The sequence below is a fragment of the Schistocerca americana genome, chromosome 1 (genome assembly GCF_021461395.2).
Source record: "Schistocerca americana isolate TAMUIC-IGC-003095 chromosome 1, iqSchAmer2.1, whole genome shotgun sequence".
Lineage (NCBI taxonomy): Eukaryota > Metazoa > Arthropoda > Insecta > Orthoptera > Acrididae > Schistocerca > Schistocerca americana.
Genome location: NC_060119.1, coordinates 322058240 through 322073958, shown reverse-complemented (window position 1 = coordinate 322073958; position 15719 = coordinate 322058240). Strand labels below are relative to the sequence as shown.

Here is a 15719-nt window from a genome sequence, read left to right as displayed (position 1 = left end):
TACTCACACGAAATTTCAAATCATCGAACTCTGTAAAAGATTCTATACAAAGCTGAATGTTTCTTTTCACATTGTTTCAGCGTCTAGCTATATTTCATTCTCGGATTGTTTGTAATGAAGCTTTTTAGTGCTACCTTCACAGAGCCTAATTTATCAAGAACTTGTTTACTTTTACATTTATTTACAATTACTTTGCCGCAATGGGGACATAGTATCTTTGATTGAAGTGAGTGGCCTACAGGTTTTGTAGCGGGAAGAAAGTGTTTTGGAAGCGTGTTTAAATATTTCGGAAAAAAAGTATATTAAGTATCAAAATGTCGCTTGCAGACCTGGAAGAGGTGACGAAAAAGCTTGGGAAAACTAACATTGAAGGGAATGGAGTTAGCTTCGCTGGGAAATCGTTGAAGCTCGATACCGAAATTGATGGTATGTCAATGTGAAGTTCTCGCGGAACGAAATCACGTTAAAAACCATGTGATCTACTATATTTCTTCTCGATTTCTGTACCTTAGTTGAATAATTCTTGTCATTGATACAACGCGGCCTTAGGTTGTCTCAGTAACGAGCCAGTCAGCAAGTCGTTTTCGAGGGACTGTTTTTTTTGGTACATCACATAATTGCTCCCCTTGCGGTAAACATATCGGTCCGTATTGTGAAGTCATGGGACACTGACTCCGATGGTTATTAGAGAAATTGAGGAAATGTCTGATTTAGATGAAAATTTGAGTCATCTGGTTGTCAGTTCATTGTCATTCATATTTTCAACATATCTGTGCGACGCCTGTAGTAGGCGTACAATGTTTCCTAGTTGTTCAATAGTGATGGAATTTTTCTAGCATTGTTTTCACGCTGTATTTAAAGCTGGCACTGCAATTGTTAACATATTTGTTCCTTTTAAACAGCCAAGGAATTTCATAACATGATCAAAAAAAGGCTTATTGTAGATTGAGATTAAAAGATGTCCACACAGTTGGTCATATGTTCGTAAGTTTCCCAGCCGTGGACTACTTCAGTCACATGATGATAATTTTGGACTTGTTTTCCACAGGACAAAGTTGGGTATGTCGCATAACGATAATGCTTGTTTTCAGTATAATAAAATTAATAACATAATCATTCAATATAAACTGTATATTGAATGGTGTTATTTATTGAACATATTCCTTGCCTGTTTGTTAGCACACTGGACTCGCATTCGTGAGGACGACGGTTCAATCCCGTCTCCAGCCATCCTGATTTAGGTTTTCCGTGATTTCCCTAAATCGTTTCAGGCAAATGCTGGGATGGTTCCTTTGAAAGGGCACGGCCGATTTCCTTCCCAGTCCTTCCCTAACCCGAGCTTGCGCTCCGTCTCTAATGACCTCGTTGTCGACGGGACGTTAAACACTAACCACCACCACCACCACCACCACCACCTTGCCTGTTTTAGGCAAACTTAATAATTGGAAACCTGCAATAATCTCCATTTATAAAGAATGTTTGTTGTGATACTCAGTGGTCTGACGTAAAAAGAGAGTTGTCAAAGTGACTGACATGAAACAGTGAGTCATTACTTACTGGAAGGATTCCAGATAACTGCTGTGGGCTGAATTTTTAACTGTTTATCTCAAGAGCAGGTCATTAAATAGGGCACTCAGCATATAATTATTTTGTATTTGCACGTAATGTTTCAACAACACTAAGTAAGGTACCACGTGGGGCATGTAGTCAGTCAAATGTAACTTAAACTTGTTTAGAATGAGTAATTTATCGGTGTCCTTACATGACACCCATTGGCGAACACCACAGATTATTCTTACTGATCACTTTTGTGCAGTGAATACTATCTTTCTACACACTGAACTTCCATTCGGAAGGATGATGGCTCAAACGTGCATCTGGCCGACCTGGTTTAGGTTTTATGTGATTTCCCTAAATCACTCCAGACAAAATGCCAGTATGGTTCCTTTCAAAGGATATAGCCAACTTCCTACCCCATCCTTCCCTAATCTGATGGAACCAATGACCTCGCTGTTAAGTCCCCTCTCCCAAATCAACCTACGAACCCTCATTCTAAGCTATGCTATCTCCAAAAATTATTCCATAAGACATTATTGAGTAGAAATATGCAAACATGTCAGGAGGTTGATTCATTTGTTTCTAAGATTTGCTCCTCATATGCTTACTAAATTAAGTGAGCCTAATGGTTTGTGAAGCTCAGTAACATGTTTCTTCCAGTTAAAGTTTTCATCAATATGTACAACCATAACTTTGGAACCTTATACCCTATTTGCTGAGTGATGTGCTACATCAATTGTTGGTATAACTGTTGTACAGAACTGCATGTAGTGTGTTTCTAAATTCAGGTAGAGTCCATTTTTTGAGAATGACTTTATAACTCTTTTGAAAAATGTAATTTATCCTCTCATCTGTTCATTCTCTCTAATGTGATTCATTATAATTCTCGTGTTGCTAGCATAGTCAAGCCCACAACGCGTGTGTGGTGTACTTCCTTTCAGCCCCATCGACGGGACGAGGTACTCTTCACTCGGCTTCGAATAGGCCACAGCCCTATGACGCATGGCTTCCTGCTCCGGCGAGAAGACCCTCCACTGCGTCCAGGTCACTGTGCGCCACGTTTTATTGGATTGCATTTTATTTTCTGACCAGCGGGCCGCGGGATGACTTGCCAGCGGACCTGCCAACTCTTGTAGGCAACACTCGGACGAATGTGGTTAAAGTTTTAAAGTTCTGTGCCATGTCAAATGTTTTTACAAAGATTTTAGGGAGAGGATTTTAATTTGCTCACTGTGTGACAAACTCGCCCATATTTTATGTAAGTAGCCAGCCAGTGACAATTTCAGTGGCATTCTTGTTGCTATGTTTTCCCTTTCCTTCGGTTTTACTTTATTATGTAGCATTTTCTTTCTTTTCCTGCTTTCTTTGCGTGTGTGCTTCAGTTTTCTTAGGTCTGTCCACATTCGTTCCTTTTAATGTGTGTCAGGGCGCTGATGACCTCGATGTTGAGCGCCCATAAACCCCAACACACACACACACACACACACACACACACACACACACACACACGTGTTGCTAGCAGCATTGCTCTCAGGAATGTAACAATTTACAAAATTTTGCAACCCTCCTCATCCCCCCCCCCCTCCTCCCCAAATATGTGTGTCAGATTATTCTCACAAGTTCAGTATTTGAGCTTATATGTTCTGTGTACAAAATGTGCTATTGTGACACACAAATGCAGGTAGCCGGAAGATTGTTTTTATCTGAGAGTAAAACTACTGAACTTAAATTTATTTTTTTTCCCTTAGGCCAATGTGTAGAAAAGTCACAGCATTGTTTCTCTATTGTTCATAGGTTGCTAATGCACCAGTTTTGTGCAGACAGTGGGATGGTACTTTCAAGTAATCATTGAGAGGCAAGATGGGAGGCAGTGTATTTCTAATACCAAAATTGAAACCATTCTCTTATTTGCTGTTGATGGGTGATTTTGCTCATGTTGAATGTGAAAGCTAAAAACATGGTTGAGGTGACAGGGTGAAATGTAGCTTAGGCCAAGGTCTAGGTAGTTGTCACCTACATTTGTTTGGTTTTTCCAGCCATGTTACAGATTATGAGGTGGTGATAAGGTTGGGACCCAATAGCACAGTTTAAATTAAATTAAAGAAATATACTGTGTTTTCACATACATTCCAAAGTCCCCCGCCCCTTTGCATGTGCCAGGAATTATGAGGTTGTAGTAGTGTTGGGAGACTCCAGTAACAGAACTTAATTAATTAACTTGGATGTCAAAATATTTGCCACGTTCTTCCAAATGTGTTAAGATTCATAGGTTGTGATTTATTGAAACGAGAATGTGACAATATTCCTTGGTCTTTTGTTTTGAATCACATCAGTCTGCTGCTTTCGTACTGGTTGTGTAGTAGAGTCAGCAGCTGACACACACGTTTCATTCCCTCATACCTCTCTTTGAGAACTGACATCATTGCTGCTCAAACCATGTAAGCAAGCAACTGGCACCTCTAGACTGGGATGGTGGAGTTGAGCCTCAGAAACATATCCTAATTAATAATTACAATAGAGTCCCGCTAATCCGAATATTCGGTTAATCAGAACATGAAAAATGTCAGTATAAGCGTATGGAAAACTTTTCAGTAAACTGCTGTACATACACGCTATTTTAATTTATACAGTACACTAAACATGTATTAGAAAAATTGGCAAGAAAACATTATGTTTAAACAATGCACAACAATGAAAGAGAAGCTGTTAAACTTAATAAAATACAATGGACATTTTATCCCCATTTTTTAAATGACAAAAACTCATTGTTTTTTGGCGTAATGAAGACAGTCCGTTACATGACGCATAGTTGCGCCATTGTCTCATAAAATCAAATCAACAGGAGTAGCAGTGAGCTGTTGCTCCAAATAACGTAGCGCAAGGTCAAGGGCTTCTGCTTCACTGTGTGGCACCAACTCTCCTTTATCGCTTTCAGGCTCATTGCCACTTCCATCACAGCAGTCCGCTTCTTCCTGGTCTTGAGTCACAGCAGCAGCTACATCAGCCTCGGTAAGGTTCTCCACACATGCCCCATCCACTACCATCCACTCATCTACATCTGCTTCACTAGCTTCTTCACATCCAGGGATTGTCTGTATTATTTTTAGTAGATTTTCCTCTCCATTTTCAACTAGGTTGTCCTGAAATTAAAGAGATGTCCACAGTTTTCTCCACGATTTTCACAGAGTATTTTCTGAAATACTCTGTCAGCCTCAGCGGCCCAATAAACATCCTTCACATTGGTCTTTTTTTGTTTTGCCCACTAAAGGAATGCTATTATCTTGGATCAGCAATCTTAAAAATTGTTTTCTGTAAATCAGTTTTAATGCTTGTAGTACGCCCTGGTCCATCAGTTGTAGAAGCAGTGTAACATTCGGTGGCAAAAACTTCGCCACAATTTCTCCATCAGATAATTCCTCTGTGCTGGGGTGAGATGGCGCATTAGCAATCAAAAGGATTGCACAGGGAGACAAATGATTTTCCTTAGAAAACTGGCCATGAAACCATTCTTTGAACAGCTTACCACGATTATATACGGGCAGGGACTTCATGTTGCAGTTTTTAAACGCTCTGGGCCTAGCAGATTTGCCGATTGGCATTAAAGGCAGCTTATGATTACCAGAAGCATTGCTGCACGCTAATAAAGTCACACGATGTTCGCACATTTTAAAACCAGGGGCATGGTCTTCTGCTTTTGTTTCCAGGCTTTTTGTTGGCAATGCCCTAAAATTAAGGCCGGTCTCATCAGCATTATAAATTTGTTGGGGAGAATACTTTCCCTCTCTTATCATTTTTCAAACTCGCCCGAGTATTCCTTCACTGCATCACGGCCAGAAGAAAGCTTCTCTCCAGTAATTGTTAGCTGATGGATTCCATTACGTTTTTTGAATCTGTCCAACCAACTCTTACTCGCACTAAAAGACTCATCACCATTCATTAACTTGTTCAGGTAAACAGCCTTCTCCTGAACCAGTGCTCCACTCAAAGGAGTTCCCCTTTCGCTTTGCTGCATAAACTGAAGGTAAAGAGCTTCATCCACTTTATCGTACTGGGATTGTTTCAGGGTCTTCCGAATTTCGAGCGTTTTTCCCGAAGACGCCGAGGAGTGTTCAAGCTTCACTCAGTTCTTCTTCCGATCACAAATGGTTGCTTTACCAACACCCAGTTCCATTGGCAGTTTAGATACATTCTCACCATTGTCTATCCGCTTTAGAGCATTCAGATTTCTTTGAGAGTTAACGTTGTATGTTTCCGTACACTCATGACGAAAATAGGTACACCACTACAACTGAACGAATACAATACAACTATTACGCGTGCCAGCGATCAATAACTAACATAACCAAGCGCTTTGCGAGCCAACTAGCAGTGCACTGACCTCAGACACCTCAAAGATCTCAACAATGCATAACAAGGGCAGGGAGTGAGAGAGAGTCATTGTTTCCTCACTTATTCCCATTTGTTGCCATGGTGTACCTACTTATCTGTTTGGTGTACTTCATTTTAGAAACTCGTCACTGTAATTCCGGCTAATTCGAACAAATCGGTAATCCGAACAAGGCCTGGTCCCAATTAGTTCGGATTAACGGGACTCTACTGTATTAAGTTTAGTTATATGTGACAAAGTGTTTGCTTATTGATGGCCCATTCTAGCCAGTCATTTGGGGTTTTCAGTGACGAGGAAAGGCAGTTTGGCAGATAAGTGTGTATTGGTAGATAGTATTTTTGTTGGAATAGTAAACAAAAGCAAGTAAAATACTGTTGCATTAAGTAAAGTTTTAATATGTCTGAAATAGCTAAAGAAGTTGTCGACGCGATTGCATCATGTGAGGATATGCAGTTCCTCAACATGGAAGGTAATACACTTGGAGTTGACGCTGCAAAAGCCATTGCCAAAGCTCTGGAAAGTCACAAGGAATTTAAGCAAGCACTATGGAAAGATATGTTTACGGGTCGCATGAAAACGGAGATTCCACTGGCTTTGGTGAGCATATCATTTTATTTTCCTCATTGTGACAACTTTGTTTCTTTTTGTTGTATTTTGCTGCTGTTATTGCTACTACTACTACTACTACTACTACCACTACCACTACCACCACCATCACCACCACCACTTACTACTGCTATTGAACTGGAAAGTCTGAAGTATTTGGACATCTCATTTTTAAGAACAAATTCTGCTGGATAATATGCAATTAATGTCTACACTCCATTTCTCCTGGAGATTTAAATTGAGGTTTCTTGTAACGAATGTGTGATATTGATACACTAGTACAGGCCATTCTGAAGAGAGAAGTTGTCAACATTTTCACGGTTAAACTATGTAAATGTGGGTAGCATAAACTACAATTTCTTGTTCATGTTCTAGTGACTATTTCTTTTCCTGTACTTGCTTGTGACAGTTTGCAGAATGTTAAAAAAATCCAAAAAAAATAAAAAATGTCACTGTTTTATTCTGAAAGTATAGGTGTTAACTTCTTGTTAACATCACCTTACATCAAGCTTTACAAACAGTAATTGGATACTTGATACTGTATTTGCACAAACCTAGGCTGCACTTTTTTACCTAAATTTTGGCTTGTAAAATCATGGTGTGGCCTATAACCATAATTTTTTTCCCACTCAGATCATAAACGTCAATTTCAAAATGACATTTACACTTATTGTGCGGATTAAAAAATTTAATGCAATAGCTGTTCTTAAAAAAAGTGACTTTGTTTTGCAAAACTGCTTTAGCTTGTTTGTACAACTTGTTTAGTTTCTAAAGAACCATGGTGCAGCACCTGATGCAAGTTGATGTTTCAATACAGTTTGAATGGCCTTAATTGGCACTGTCAGCTGTTACAGCCAGCCAACGTAGCCAACCATAGTTAGTGCAGATGACAATGTGTTCAATGCATCTGTGTACTTGTAAACAGAAGCATGCGTACGTAACACAGAATTACAAATAACAGAAATATTACGTGTGTTTGAATTTGATATAGTGTAAATTCGATGACGTGTTCAGTGAAGCTACTCTTTGCTGCAAAATACGTAGCAGTCGCTTAATAAATCAAATTTATTATTAAAGGTATTTAAAGCTATTTTGCTACTTGTACGGGTGCATATATTTTACTTTAAGAATTTTGTTTTCTCTATTGTAAACACTGTCTGTGGCAGCAGTTATGTCTGATTTTTGCTTACATCTGGAAGATTCATCTGCTTCCACATTTTTCGTAGCTGCAAATACAGATTTCTAGTATTTCTAACAAGCGTAAAGCGTTTACGAACACTGTGGCCACACAAATGAAGAACTGTAATCAAATCTAGTATAGGTAGACGGTAAAAGTAGCACAACATTGAATAGATTAGCAGTTAATGTTTATTGCTTTTGCTGAAAATGTATAACTAAAAGTACATTAAATCTGAGGACATCAAAACATCACACAGTTGCACTGTTTTACTTCAATCAAGCATAATTGCCAGAATCACCAGCATCTGTTTCTTTGCTCTCACTAGACAATACAGTGAGCTACCCAGGGTGACTACCACAAAGAAAGTCATCTTCAGTCCCATCCAGGTGACTGGAAATTTCAGTTTTAAAATAACTTCATGACAAGTTCTTCCAATATCGACCATCAAGCAGCCAAAATCCAACGACATGCCTCTGACAGAGAAGTGCTTTGTAAATGGCCTCCTGGCATCAAAGTTGCTTTGCTCATGATATAATCTCTATAGAATTGTCTTATACTAGTTTTGAATGGATGATTGAACGAGTTGCGGCATGACAACTGTGTTGCAGCCTTTGGATGCTTGGATCAGTGTCCTCCTTTCAGATTTTTTTCACTCCTTCACCAGTGTGCCTGCAAAAAGCTACCAAACACAAGCACTGATCTTGAGCGAAGGAGAACTTCTGGCTGCTTATTCCACACGGCTGAAATCCAGTGTAGAACTAATTCCTCTGTCATCCACCCACCGTCATAAGCTCTACAATGATACCAAGTGGTATGCTTTCTTCTTTTGGGAGGATTTTCTGATTGGAAACCACATATGGTGGAAGTTTTGGACCATCATCTGTAATGCTTAAACTCACTGTGCATTGCTGCTTTTCAGCAGCACGTGTACGGATTTTCACACTACATTTGCCAACAGTATTTACTGTTGTGCTGCTGGGCATATTAAGAAAGACCAATGTTTGGTTTGCATTCCATGTCTGGGAAAGTAAATTACAGCTTTTCTGTCGAAGTCAGATTATGTAACACTGAAAAGTTATCATACTGTTTTTGTAAATTTGAGGCAGGTTTTGCGCAGTTGTAGTTCTGCGACAATGTTTTGTTGCATGAATTGCTGAACCCACTCATACGAAATTTGAAATTGTACTTGCTAAATGTTATCTTCAGAAAGCTCTATTTCATGTTCATATTGACATTTAACTCACTGCAGCTAATTTTTGACATTGTTTATTTTGTTGTCAATATATTTTATGATATTACTGAAGTAAATTTCCTCAGCTGTGGCCACTTGTAACTGGAAAAAATGATGTTTAATAATTATTATAGCTAATTTAAATATCCTGTAGAACAGTTTTACATGGTGGAAGGTGAAAAATTGTTTCCCTGCCTCAGAGACGATACAGATGCCAATAAAACTTTGTTATTACAAGAAGCATTTTAAAGGCAGTTAAGTGTCTATTTGGAGAATAGGTTTGTTGATGTAGCATTTTTGAAAAATGATGTGATCCCCTCACTCAAACTGATAAATGTGAATGGTAGGTTATCATAGAATACTTTATGTAGAACAGTTTGTCACCAGTGGAAATTCATCCAATGGCGAGGAGTTCGAATGAACCTTTTATTAAAAATGTATGAAATAACTTACGCCTTAGTTCTATCAAAACAAAGAAGACCATACAGACCGCACACTTCAGCTTGGACCCTATGACCAATGAAAGTCGGCTGACATTCTCGCTGCTCCAGAATGTTAATACTCATTACTAACACAAGCTATGTAACAGTACTGTACGCTGTAGCAATAAGTAGCCATTGTCAGTGTAGTGTTTGTGTTCAGTGATTTGTAATATTACTTACAAAAATGAATGAAGAAGCTGTACCTAGTTCCTCTAACAACTCGCTGTTAACTTTCATGTCACTTATATGATGTATTAATCCATTATATGTTCGGTTCTTTTATGAGCTATAAGCTGGCTGCTCTGGTAGGAGGAGGAGGCAGCGGCAGAGTTTGTCTCGGCAAACAGCATGTTGCGAGATTGGTACAAATGTTATCAGAAAATGTAGACTTTTATTACCAGTATAAACTAATGGTTTGCTAGTATTCACAACGGGCAGTACCTGCCTCCTTTGAAGTGAGAAAATCTAATAATACTAAGACAGGCCAATGCTGACAGATATGAATACTACCAAACTATCAATTTAAGAAGTCATAGTTGCAAGATAATGAAATGGACTGACCGAGCTAGGTGGTATTCAGGAGGACAATGGTTCAAACTTGTGTGTGGCCATCCAGATTTAGCTTTTCCATTATTTCCATTTCACATGGCATATGCCAGGACGGTTCCTTTGAAAGGGTATGGTTGATTTCCTCCCTCCCCACCCCCCCCTCCCTTTTCCCTAATCTGAGCTTGTGCTCCGTCTTTAATGACCTTGTTGCCGATGGGACATTAAACACTAATCTTAGCCTCCTCCTCCTGAAATGAATTATTTACAGAGGAATGGAAAAACTGGTAGAAGCTTATCTTTGGGAAGATCAGTTTGGGTTCCAGAGAAATGTAAGATCATTTTACGCAGTACTGATGCTGCAACTTCTCTTAGAAAGGTTAAAGAAAGGCAAATCTATTATTTATTTTATTTAAATAAAATAGAAAGAAACATTCCACATGGGAAAAATATATTAAAAACAAAGATTCCATGACTTACCAAACGGGAAAGCGCTGGTAGATAGACACAATAAAAACACACAAACACACACACTGAATTTCAAGCTTTCGGAACCAAGGGTTGCTTCGTCAGGAAAGAGGGAAGGAGAGGGAAAGACGAAAGGATGTGGGTTTTAGGGGAGAGGGTAAGGAGTCATTCCAATCCCGGGAGCGGAAAGACTTACCTTAGGGGGAAAAAAGGACAGGTATACACTCGCGCGCGCGCACACACACACACACGTATCCATCCACACATATACAGACACAAACATCTGTGAGGAGCAAATATCCAAGGCCATGGAATGGGTCAGTACATGAAATTACAACTTAAAAGTAATAACAGATAAAAATAAATGTTTATGAACCTGAAAAAAGTCAGTCCATTAGTTTAAGTAGATGCAATCAACAATACAATAAGAATCAGCTTAATTTTTCAAGGAACTCCTTGACAGAATGGGAGGAGTGACCCGTGAGGAAACTCTTCAGTTTCGATTTGAAAGTGTGTGGATTACTGTTAAGATTTTTGAATTCGAGTGGTAGCTTATTGAAAATTGATGCAGCAGTATACTGCACCCCTTTTTGCACAAGAGTTAAGGAAGTCCGATCCAAATGCAGGTTTGATTTCTGCCGAGTATTAACCGAGTGAAAGCTGCTTATCCTTGGGAATAAGCTAATATTGTTAACAAGAAATAACAATAAGGTATATATATATTGAGAGGCCAGTGTCAAAATACCCAGACTCATGAACAGGGGTCGACAAGAGGTTTGTGGACTTACACCAATTATTGCCCGAGCCGCCCGTTTCTGAGCCAAAAATATCCTTTTGGAATGGGAAGAGTTACTTCAAAATATAATACCATACGTCATATGCAAAATAAGCAAAGTAGACTAATTTTTGTTTCGAACGATCACTTACTTCTGATACCATTCAAATAGTAAAAATGGCAATTTAAGTCTTTGAGCAAAATCCTGAATATGGGCTTTCCATGACAGCTTACTATCTATCTGAACACCTAGAAATTTGAACTGTTCAGTTTCACTAATCATATGTCCACGTTCTGTGAAATTAAAATGTCAGGTTTTGTTGAATTGTGTGTTAGAAACTGTAAAAACTGAGTCTTACTGTGATTTAGTGTTAGCTTATTTTCTACAGACCGTGAACTTAGGTCATGTACTGCACTGTGTGAAACTGAGCCAATGTCACACACAACATCCTTTACTACCAAGCTAGTGTCATCAGCAAACAGTAATATTTTAGAGTTACCCGTAATACTAGAGGGCATATCATTTAGATAAATAAGGAACAGGAGTGGCCCCAATACTGATCCTTGGGGCATCCCCCACTTGACAGTACCCCACTTAGACCCCATATCACAGCCATTATCAACACTGAATAATGACCTTTTGCTGCCTGTTGCTAAAGTAAGAGGTGAAACAGTAGTGAGCTACTCCCTGTATTTCGTAATGGTCCAACTTCTGGAGCAATATTTTGTGATCAACACAATCAAATGCCTTAGTTAAATCAAAAAATGTGCCAAGCATTCAAAATCTTTTGTTTAGCCTATCCAGTACCTCACGGAGAAAAGAGAATATAGCATTTTCAGTTGTTAAACGACTTCTAAATCCGAACTGTACAGTTGATAGTAAATCTTGTGATATTAAATGATCAATTATCATTACATACACAGCCTTTTCAGTAACTTTTGCAAACAGTGATGGCATAGAAATAGGTCTAAAATTATCCACATTATCCCTTTCTCCCTTTTTATAAACTTACTTTACTACTGAGTACTTTAATCGCTCAGGAAACTTACCGTTCCTTGAAGTCGGAGTTAGGGGACCTATAAACAACAATAATTAGAAGTTTAGTATTACTAAATTCAACTTCCCCTGCACAACATTCAAATATCTGTTCAGTGCAGTGTCGTGATACATCTATGGACTCCAGTGGAATACTGTTTTTTACGTATATAGCCACTCCTCCACTCTGCAAGGAACTCCTTGAGAAACAGCCAGCTAATCTGTGTCCTGGTAAAGGAAGCCTATTAATTGGCAAATTATTTAAATGGTGCCCTGATATACCAATAAATTCAGAGTCGACATCTATAAGCAGTTCACTAACTTTATTTCTAATACCTCGTATACTTTGATGAAATAAAGTAACTCCTTCTCTACTTGGAAACATTACATCCTCGCAAGGTGAGCCATTAGTTAAGAGGGACTTCCTTTAAGCAGGTATACCTATCAGCTGACTTCAATCTAAAGAAGGTGCAGCTCTTAACACCAACTACTATAGGAATTTTTTCATGAGTGACACCAATTACACCAGTAGAACATGTGGCAGGGATAAAATACAGGCAGTGAAAGGCAATTTACAACTTTTACAGAAATCAAACTGCCCTTATGAGTTAAGGACTACAGGGGGGGGGGGGGGGGGGGGGGCAGGAGCAGTGCTCAATAACAAAATGGGACAGGGTTGTAGGCTATCCCCAGCATTATTCAATCTTCACATGGAGCAAGCAGTAAAGGATATCAAGAATAAATTTCAGAAGAGAATTACAATTCAGGAAGAGGTTTGCTGATGACATTGTAATTGTCTCAGAAGTTACTTCAGTGCCCACGGTTTTGAGATTGTACACAGGGTTCATGTGTTTCCATCTTTCCTGTCATGTGTACTGGTACATACTTTTTGGACTGAAATATAAATCCTGTAACGTTTGTTTTCCTCTGGTCTCTCTTATCCCCATAATTATTTAATGGGGCTCTACACTCAACTTTTACAGTTAATGATTGAAGCGTAATCACTATGCCTCTGGAGAAGTGTGTGTGTGTGTGTGTGTGTGTGTGTGTGTGTGTGTGTGTGTGTTGGATGTAGGGTTATTACATGCTTAATGTTCTGCCCACAGAAACATCTAAGCAGTGGATTGATGCTTGCTGGAGCCCAGTTAACAGTGTTGGATCTAAGTGATAATGCTTTTGGACCTGTGGGAGTTGAAGGACTGGTGACCCTACTAATGAGTTCAACTTGTTATTCTCTGGAAGTGCTAAAACTAAATAACAATGGTCTTGGAATCACCGGAGGAAAGGTAAAATTATGTATTGTTAAATAACTGAATATTGTTATGATCAGAAATGATATTAGAGATTAGATATGAGAGAGACTGCAGTTTTTGAAGTATTTATGTCGAACAATAGTTCTTAATATATGTAAATTTTCAATTTCAGTCATCCATTTATTAATTTAGAACAGTAATTGATAATATCTGTAAAAAGTTAACTTCAGCCTTCCATTAAGGATGGAAACTTATTTGAAACTCATTCATTCACACGTTATGTTCCATAACTCGCACCATGGAAAAGAGCCTTCAGGGATGGAATGAGTTAATTTCTATATTAACTTGCAGAAGCAACCACGGCAAGCTACTTCTGTGAACTGTTTTGTGTAGCAGTTACATGTAGTGCTCATCTGTTTGAACATCGATAGTGGAGAAAAGAACAGCAGTCAATAGTGAAATCTGTGGATCTGAATTTCGACTATTGCATAGTCATCCTCAGTCCTACATATTACAAGATAGGAAGATCAGGAACAAATATAAGGTAGTTGTCACTGCATTATGAGTGCAAACATAAGCACCACACAATTACAGACTGTATAACAACAGGTGACATTAGTCCAAAGTGGTAAGTAGTAAACAATATTGGTGGTGTCACACTTATAGGAGTCTTAAGGCTTACATGTTGAACAGGAAGAAAATGTGATGGCAGAGCCTTGTGGTGCCCTCTGTTGAGGTGCTGGAGAATAGTTATGTAATTAAAAAAATTTAAAAATGTACTGGACAATTAAACCACAAGTAATGGCTAAACATGGTAAGAAATCACGTGTCTAACCATAAGTATAGTCTGCTCAGTGATACTAAATAGAGGATAATATGTCATATATTTTTGCATTACAAACTATTGGAAGAGGATCCATTTACAATTCTGTCAACATGAAAAGTACAGTATTAAAATAACGTACTGAAATAGTTAAAATTTAATGGAAATGAAAATAGCATGATGAAACAATGTGTGCCCTCTGGGCATAAACTAAAATCATAAAACTCATAAAATACGTTAGTGCCATCTGTGGGATTACAGTATAAACATTTGGAATAATGCAGCATTATAATGTCAAAAGATCTGAAGCTAGCCTGTGGCTCAAAAATGAACTCTAAAGTAAGATAAAAGATTGAAAATAGTACAATAAAAAATGGTATGCCCTCTTTGGTCATAAACTAAAATCAAACAGATCATAAAATACATAGCGTCACCTTTGGGCTTACAGTATAAACATGTGGGATAAAACAGCATTATTGAAAGATATGAAGCCAGCCAGTGGAACAAAAAAAAAATGAACAAATAAGTTAATAGTTGAAAATAGTACAATAAAAAATGGTATGCCCTCTTTGGTCATAAACTAAAATCAAACAGATCATAAAATACATAGCGTCACCTTTGGACTTACAGTATAAACATGTGGCATAAAACAGCATTATTGAAAGATATGAAGCCAGCCAGTGGAACAAAAAAAAATGAACAAATAAGTTAAACAAAGGAATGTAACAGAGTTATGGGAAATAAAATATGTTCAAACAACAGGGACTAAGTAAGAACATGATTATTTTCAAACGTGCGACCTCTCTGGGCCAAGGAACAAGATACACATGCCATACTATGGCAACAACAGAAATGCCAGCAGAACATTTAGCAGTGGGATAGATCTTGTAGAGGGCTATAAACTGACAGTGTGACATTTTTAGTTGCTTTTAAATGTATTAAATAGTGAGATCACTAGTCCTTAACTGGGTGAAAACAGTAAGAAAGTAAGTATCAAGACCATACTCGAATATTGACTTGTTAATTGGTCAAATAAGTATGTGACATGAGAATGGACATATTGATTGGGTGTTGTCACCCCTTGTTTGTCATATCTTAGGTGTTGCGAAACAACTCAAATCACTTAAGAAAGGCAAGTCTTCCGGTCCAGATGGTTTACCAATCAGGTTCCTCACAGAGTATGCAGACACAGTAGCACCTTTCTTTAGCAGTCATATTCAACCGCTCACTTGACGAAAGGTCTGTTCCTAAAGACTGGAAAGTAGCACAGGTCACACCAATATTCAAGAAGGGAAATAGGAGTAAGCCATTGAATTACAGACCCATATCGCTGACCTCAATTTGCAATAGGATTTTGGAGCATATACTGTACTCG

The 15719-nt window shown here is 38.4% G+C and overlaps 1 protein-coding gene across 2 annotated transcripts in view; it reads left to right on the top strand.

Moving 5' to 3' along the window:
• Nucleotides 1-208: 208 nt before the first annotated feature.
• Nucleotides 209-15719, top strand: part of LOC124598791 (ran GTPase-activating protein 1) — a 123990-nt gene continuing 108479 nt past the window's right edge. Inside the window, exons 1-3 of one of the 2 annotated variants that reach the window (XM_047136027.1) lie at nt 209-426; nt 6354-6541; nt 13375-13554. In XM_047136027.1, the coding sequence (XP_046991983.1) occupies nt 315-426; nt 6354-6541; nt 13375-13554 (480 nt within the window). In that variant the 5' untranslated portion in view covers nt 209-314. The remainder of the gene's footprint in view (nt 427-6353; nt 6542-13374; nt 13555-15719) is intronic. The other variant, XM_047136026.1, reaches the window with a different exon arrangement.